Genomic DNA, 8,089 nt, shown 5'->3' on the forward strand with positions numbered 1-8,089 from the left:
GGGGGAGGGAGGGCTGCGGAGCCCAGCAGGTTTCATCTGCCTGCTCCCCTGCTCTCCTCCAGCTTTCATTTCCCCAGCACCTGGCTGCAGTCAAGCACCTGGCTGAGCCAGGCAAAACCCAACAAGCCTTTGCAGTGGGATTTGGAAGGAATCCCCAGTGGATCCTGGCACGGTTTAAAGCTGTCCGCTCTGAGTTAGGACTTGTTAGGAAAGGTGATGCAAGCTGTAACCCGAGACTACCGCTCGCCTCTATCTAGGGCTCGCATCTTGCCTGGAAATGGGGCATGACCAAGTCAGAGGGGTCAGCTGCCACTCGCAGTTAGGAAGGGAGGCAGTCCGCGCAGCCCCACATCGCTCCCCCTGACATGTGTTTTCCATATTAAAGCAGAGGAAATGCCCGACTCTATCAAAACCACATGCAGAGCATTAATCATCCAGCACAGCCTGCCTCGCGCCCAGGGCTGGGAAGGGCTCTGCGCTTTCAAGTCCAGGTGGAGGTGGTACCCAGCGCCGCGCGAGCGCCTGCTGCAGCCTGTCAGCCTGGAGACGGAGCCCTCGTGGCAGTTTGTCCCGCAGAGCCCGGCGTTTCTGTAACACGAGCCGCTGGCAGGCACCCTTCTGTAAATCAACGGACTGGAGTCACTCGTGATTTACACCGCGGCCGGGGAGCGGGCCCCTCGGGGTCCGGGCAGGAGGCTCCCGCAGGCAGCTCCTCCTCGGGGCCGTGCCGAATCCGTCTCGCTTTACCTGGGCTGCTCCGCTGCGGCCAGCCCCGGGAGCCAGGAGGAGAGCGGAGGTGCCTCCCTCAGCGCATTCACCAGCTCTGCAAACATAAGCTCTTTTTAACAAGTCTGATCAGCTGAACTGCTCCCGAGGAAGCAGTAATTACATCTGCCCCGGGGGCAGGGAGAGGGGCCGGGTGGTTTCAGAAGGCGGCCGAGGGGACAGAGGGTCTGACTGACAGCTCCAGCCCTGCAGCAGCACAATCAATCCACGGGCGGCCGGGAGCGAGCCAGGAGCCGGGCTCCCTCCTACGCACACAACGCCAGCACTCCGACTTATCTCCAAAGGCCTTCCAAAATGGAAGAGACTTTTATTTTAAGAGCATTCAAAAAAAAAAAAAAAAATCTTTGGTGTCACGTAAGGAAGGGGAGGGAAGGGAGAAAAAAAGATCTCGTGTAAAACACGAAACGCTGTTGAGGGAGTGCTATGGTACAAAGGCACAATCCAATATGAACATATAACCTATGTACAGCCGTGCCAGCAGCACGGGGCGCGGTGCTCAGTCCAGTCCGGTGCCCGCCACCCTCACCAGGGTCTCCACACCGAGTCGGCGGTGCCGGGTGGCGGGCCAGGCGGCGAGGCGGCGGTGGCAGCCGTGGGGGGGGCCGCCGTAGAGGGGCAGCACGGCCCCGCCGGGGGCGAAGGCGGTGCTGGGGATGAGGAAGGCGAATTGCCCGTCGGAGGCGGGCAGCAGCTGGAAGCCCCCGTACACCTTGGCCGCGTCGGTGCCCGGCTTGCAGGGCATGCCCGGGAGCGGCCCCGCGCCACCGCCCGGCGGCACCAGGGGTGGCCCGAAAGCTGCGGCCGGCGGCAGCGGGGGAGGCGGAGGGGGCGCGGGGTAGTTCATGGCGTTGATCTGGGTCATGCAGCTGGCCAGGTGGCCCAGGAGCCGGGTGCGCACCTCGGTGTTGACGCCCTCGCAGGTGGAGAGGAACCGCGTCACCTCGTTCATGCACTCGCTGAAGCCGGCGCGGTACTTGCCCAGCACCGTGGGGTCCGTGCTCAGCGCGGCTGCGGGGTGAGAGGGACACGGGGAGGGGGGGTCAGCGGGGTGTGCAGCCCCCCGGCATCACCCCCTGCAGCCCCCCTTGGAGCAGGGGGATCCAGGCAGAGAGCACTGCACCCCCCAGCACTTCAGACCCAGCTGGCGAGCAGAGACCCCTGCTGCCCCCCCAGACCCCATAGCACCGGGGGACCCATCCTATGGGCACCACCCCACCAGCACCCTTGGGCAGGGTGCACGGGAGCCCCCCCAGCCCCAGAATCCCGCATGCAGGGCGCAGCGGGGAGCCCCCAGGGCAGCAGCACGGTGCTCCCACAGCACGGGGAGGGGGTCGGGCACCCCGGTACCCCACCCCCAGCCCCTCACCACCACCACCACCACCACCACCACCACCCCCCAGCCCCATCTCTCACCGGTCATCTGCGCCCGCTGCAGGCTCCGCAGGTGCTTGACGGTCATCTCCAGGATGTCAGCCTTCTCCAGCTTGGAGTGCCGCGAGCTCTGCGGGCAGAGGGCTGCTCACACCGGCACCCCCAACAACACCCCCAATAACCCCCCCTGCACCCCCCCCATCTCCTCCCTGCCTTACATCCTTCTTCAGCGCGTCCAGGATCAGCGTCTTCAGCTGCCCCAGGCTCTCGTTGATGCGCGCCCGCCGCCGCTTCTCCATGATGGGCTTGGACGACTGCAAGAGAGCGGCGGTGAGCCCGGCACAGCCCGGTACAGCCCGGTACGGCCCGGCACAGCCCGGCACAGCCCGGTACGGCACTGCACAGCCCGGCACAGCCCTTACCTTGCGGTGCTCCGCCGCCGTCTTGGGCTTATCGGGCGTCGCGTTGATGCTGGCGGGGGTGGCGGCCACGGGCGAGGCGCTGCTCTTCTCCATCAGGTCGGCCGGCATCGTGCGGCCGCGCCCGCCCCGCCGCGGAGGAGGTCGTGCGGCGGCGGCAGCGGGCGGGCAGCGGGCGGCGGGCGGGCAGCGGGCGGGCGGGCGCTGGGACCGGCGCGGCGCGGCTGCCGCGCGCCCTTGGCCGCCCCTACTTATAGCGCGCGCCGCACGCGCGCGGCTCGTGTGAAACGTCCCCCGCCGCCGTTCCCACACTCGCGCCCAGCCAATGGGCGCCGCCCGCACGCCGCCCCGGCTCGTGGACGGCGCCCGCCCATTGGCCGCGCGCCGCGCGCCGCGCGCCGGCCAATGGGCGGCCCCAGCGGGTGCCGCGCGCGGGGCGGGAGGGGCGGCCGCGGGTTTAACCCCTCAGGCGCCGCGCCGCCGCCGGAGGGCCCGGCGCTAATTGCCGGGTTAATTGGAGCCCGCGGGGGGCGCCGGCAGCGGGGAGGGGAGGCGGGGAGCGGGGGGGGGGGCTGCGCCGTGGGGGGCCGCTGCCTGCGGGGTGAGGCGGGAGGGGCGCTGTCGCGGTGCCTCAGGTGCTGTCACAATAGCTCGAGTCCTGTCACGGTGCCCGGAGCCTGTCGCGGTGCCTTAGATCTTGTCACGATAGCTCCAGTCCTGTCACATTGCCCAGGTTCTGTCACAATGTCCCAAGTCCTGTCACAATGCCTTTGTCCCTGTCACGATATCCCAGGTCCTGTCACAGTGCCCTTTTCTCTGTCACGATATCCCAGGTCATGTCACGATACCAGGGTCTGTCCGAGTCCCCCAGGTCCTGTCATAATGTCCCAAGTCCTGTCACAATGCCCTTGTCTCTGTCACGATATCCCAGGTCCTGTCACAACACCCTTGTCCCTGTCACAACATCCCAGGGTCTGTCAGAGTGCCCCAGACCCTATACAATTCCCAGGTCCTGTCACAGTGTCCCAAGTCCTGTTACGATGCCCTTGTCTCTGTCATGATATCCCAGGTCCTGTCACAACACCCTTGTCCCTGTCACAGTGCCCCCAGCCCCGTCACAATGTCACAGTCCCTGTCACAGTGCCTTCTATCCTGTCACAGTGCCCCCGACCTTATACAGTGCCCAGGTCCTGTCATGGTGCCCTTGTCCCTGTCACAATGTCCCAGGTCCTGTTGCAGTGCCCCTGGCCCTGTCACGATGCCCTTGTCCCTGTCACGATGCCCATGTCCCTGTCACGATGCCCACGTCCCTGCCACGATGTCCTTGTCCTGTCACGGTGCCAGTCACACTGGCATCTCTGCCCCTTGTCCTGTAGCAGACCGCAGACCCCTCACACCTCCCGCTCCCACCGATGCCCCCAGTGCCCATCTCCACGGGCCCACCACCAGCACCACCAGCACCACCAGCACCCCGGGCACACCGAGGTGACCACGGTGGCAGTGCCGCTGCTGGTGCTGGCACACTGTGACGCCATGCGGTGCGGTGTGGCCGCAGGTGCAGCGGTGCGTGCGCTGCCAAGGGCGCCCAGGCGAGCGTGAAACCGCGGCGTGGTGCCCGGCACTCGGCCCCGCTGCAGCTGTGCCTCTCCCACCTCCGGCTGGAGGGGTTACTTTAAAAAAAAAAAAAAAAAAAGGTATTTTGCCTGGGGACTTGAATCTTTTTTTTTTTTTTTTTTTTTTTTTTTTTTTTTTTTTTTCCCTCCGCTTGACTGGCTTTCTCACACTCCTATTCCCATAGTCTGCCAGCTAAGCCTGAGTCATCCTGCCAAGAACTAGACCTGGCCTATTCAAAAATGTGCTCGCTCGCTCTTTCTGTCTCTCTTTCTTTTCTTTCTTCCCTCTTTTTTTTTTTTTTTTAGAGTATACACAGTAATGTTTTTCCACCTCCTCCAGTACCTGATCCGCACCTGTACGGGGCCAATCCCACACGTATCACCTGATCTTGCCTTTTCAGAGACCGTGAGAAAAATAAAGTTCAAGAAAGAAGAGACATGTTTGCAGATCTCACCGGGGCAAAGCCCTTGTCTCTGCAGAGGCTTGCCTGCACAGCCACGAGAGCATTAAAAGGGAAAAATAAATAAAAGAGAGTGTCATGTTTAAAACTACAAGAAAAGCACAAATCCAGGCTTTCTTTCAGCTCCTTGGTCGAGCCGCAAGTCTTAATTTAAAAACAAAAAGCGGCATTCAGCATGTAAGGTTTAAGTTTAGATGAGCAATACTTGAGGTAAGCTTCAGTTATCTAGGCACTTGGACAGAGAAGAGTGGAGAAAATATCGAGACTGCATCAGGGAGCTACCAAAAAGTCTTTTCTTGCCTTCCCGCAGCAGTCCGAGCCAACTGGTTAGCATGAAAACTGCAATACATTACCGAACAGCCTAACAGGTTCGGGTGGGCCAATATTTTTTAATACTTGGGGGTGAAAAAAAAATATAAAATGAAGGTCGCCACGATTCCCGAACCAGTCCTCTCCCTCCCACGGGGATTTGCAAAGGAAATGCGAAGCCGGGCAGCCGGTCCCTCCTGGGCTGGGAGTGAGAACAGGCTGCAATTACGTCCATGTTTATGGTAGCCCAGGAGCTGCTAACCACCTCTAATTGCTGGCAACCGCTCGGTTTCTCTGGGGATGGAGCGAGGCAGGCGGGGAGCAGAGCGCAGGCTGTAATTACGGGCCGCCAGCGCTCGCCCCAGCCTTGTCCTGGCCCCATCCCTGCTCGCCGCAGCCCACGGGAGGTTTGTGCTCCTGGGGAGCCCGTTTTGGGTCCTCGAGATCCTCCAGCCCTGTCCCCGCTGTGGGTCTCCGCCTCTGCCTGCCTGCTGTGAAATGCCGTACACGTGCAAGGGCTGCGGTCCCGCAGAGGAAGCATGCCTGCGTGTGAATTCCCCGGGGATCAGGAGAGGAAGGGGAGGATTTACATGGAAGGATGTCTCTGGAAATGAAGTGGCCAAGGCCGAGCTCCAGCTGGAAGGAGGTGGCGAAGAGGCTCGTAACCACTGGGGGATCTGGAACAGATCCTCTGGGCTTCTCCAGCCCTGCGTTTGCTTAGGAAAGGGCGGTCAAGGGGGAGAGGCTGTCCCGAGATAAGGGGCTGCCCCCGGTACCGGCATGTTCCATGTCCTGTGGTCATCTGGCAATGGTTTTCTTTGCTCAGGCAGTAATCTTGGGTTACAAATTGGGAATTGTCCAAAGAAGATTTGGGGAAAAAATGTAGACAGCTCATCGGGGCATTACTGACTCGCAGAACATCTTGGAGGGAAAACGCCTTGGCAAAGAAGTTCAGACTGGTCCTGGGCACAGGCCCAGGGGCAGGGAGGTGGAATAACACAGGATGCTGCCGCCGCTGTGGCACGCAGGAGGCGAGGAGGTGGCAGAGCTGGCTGTGCCTGCTCTCCCGTCCTTTAGGAAGCAGCCCAGACCTGACCAAAGTGTGCGTCTGGAGATCCAAGAGCTTTAATATCCAAAGGGAGCAGGAAATATACAGAATACAGAAAGCCAGTAAGAGCTGGGCTATGGCGGGGAGAACCCCTGGCGTGAGCTGGGGCCCAGGAATGGCACAGCAAGCCTTCCACCTGCAGGTCACGGACTGAAACCCTAGCCCGGCTGCAGCTGGAAGCTGTCACCAGCCTGAGGGCTGCAGAACAAGTGCTGCGTCCCGGGGACGTGCGTCCCCGCTGCAGACAGCTCCTCTGGGCCGCCCCGCACACGTGCTTCCACGTGTGCTCCTGCGCAGCCACCCCGCTGGCAGACACGGTCTTGGGTAGCTCCGGGACAGCTTTCAGGGATTTTTCCCCTCCGTCAGTGTTTGCCAGATCTCTGGGCAAGGTCACTTTCAAACTGACTTCCTGATGGAGCTCCCTAGACAAAGCAAAGCTTTCACGGACGTTGCTTTCCTGCGCACCGGGTCCTCAAGGTAAAAAGGGCAGAACAGCTTTCATCAGCAGCACCGCTGCCCAGTCCTGCTGGCAGGAGCAGCTCGCTGGGCAGGCTGGCAGCCCCCTTTTCCAGCAGATTCTGCCCTCTTGGACGCTGTGGACCCGTTCCCAGGATCTGCTGAGACCCAGACCCCCAGGGGCAGGAGCAGAGGAGCCTCGGGGCTCTCACCCGGTGGCTGCTCCTTTGGTGCGTGCCCTGCAGGATCAGGGTGGCTTCAGCCCTTCCCTGGATGCCGCCGCAGAGAAGAGGCTGACGTGTTTGTTCATCCTGCTCCAAGCTGGGTGACTCAGGCTGGGTGTGGGGAGCCGCAGACATCCCACAGTGACAGCCCTAGCACTGGGGAAGGCACCCGTGGGCTCCAGAGACCCGCACCCATCCTTTGGTCACCCACCCTTTGGTCACCCACACGGCCACCCCAACGCAGAAAGCCGTGGGGTGAGGCAGCCGAGGCTTTGCTGGAGTAGCAAGGCACCACCCTGAGAAATTCGGGTGACTCCCGGGGCAGGAACCAGCCAATTTCCACCTCCCCATCCCGGCACGGGCTGCTGCGCAGCTCCGCACCAGGGAGGGCACTGGGACATGAGCCAAGGTACCTGGATCTCTTTCTGAGCTGATTCCTCTTGGCAGGCTCCTATCCTGCTGAACCAGGGAAACGCTGCCCTGGGAGCTGGGGGTGGGGTGGGGGGAGTTCTGGCAGCTGTGGAATGCCACCCATGTGGATGGGAATTCCCTTCCTGCCCTGATAACCATCACGATTTTCACAGTGCTGGTTGGGCTGGAGCAGCCACACGTGTTAACGGGCACAGGATGGTGCAGCCCCAAGCTTTTTCCCTTATCCCCAGACTATCTGCAGGGCTGGGAGCTGTATCTGCCACCACCATTGCCATTTGGAGGCTGCGAGCTGCCTTATACCCTCCTCTCCAAGATGCTCTTTCCATGGGGTGTGACCTGAATTCACCAGACCATGGATGTGCAGCCTGCTGGCCATGCCAGCCCCGCTCCAGCACAAGTCAGTGACTTTTGCAGGATGCAGCTCCAGCTGGCAGGACGCACGTCTCAGCCTGCAGCCCTCTGAGAGCCACAAATCCCGGAGGAGAGGAGCGTCTCTCGGTTGCTGTCCTCTCCGTGCGTGGTGGGAGGTGTTGGCAGCGCGAGCCAGCTTATTTCTGTGTTAAGATCCCACTTGTGTCGCTTCCTGAGGCTGCCGTCTCTGTGTCACGGTGCCTGCACGCTTGCAGGGCTGATCCTCACGAGGATCCCTGCGTCAGCCCCTTGTCTGCTGACTGCAGCCTTCAGCCACACACCCCTTCCCTGGATGCTGTTTGCACCTCTTATTTTTGAGCAGCTTATTTTTGAGGGCCAGGGGGGAGCGTGGCAGGGTGGGAGCCTCACCAGTCTTCATGGCCCCAAGCGTGGGCACACATCCTGGCTGCCTCTGCCCCACGGGTGCCCAGCATCGCGGCTCCTGGGTGTTTCAGCCTTCCCCGAGCCCTGGTGCTGAAACCCTACAGGGCTAGCAGCT

The 8,089-nt window shown here is 61.7% G+C and overlaps 1 protein-coding gene across 1 annotated transcript; it reads right to left on the reverse strand.

The window, feature by feature from the left end:
* Positions 1–1,139: 1,139 nt before the first annotated feature.
* HES1 (hes family bHLH transcription factor 1) lies at positions 1,140–2,695 on the reverse strand. Its single transcript, XM_032193450.1, is given in 5 exon segments — positions 1,140–1,386; positions 1,388–1,794; positions 2,200–2,287; positions 2,376–2,471; positions 2,580–2,695. Coding segments are annotated over 5 exon segments (777 nt in total). The 5' UTR covers positions 2,688–2,695; the 3' UTR covers positions 1,140–1,308.
* Positions 2,696–8,089: the final 5,394 nt, after the last annotated feature.

This window comes from Aythya fuligula, chromosome 9 (assembly GCF_009819795.1).
Source record: "Aythya fuligula isolate bAytFul2 chromosome 9, bAytFul2.pri, whole genome shotgun sequence".
Lineage (NCBI taxonomy): Eukaryota > Metazoa > Chordata > Aves > Anseriformes > Anatidae > Aythya > Aythya fuligula.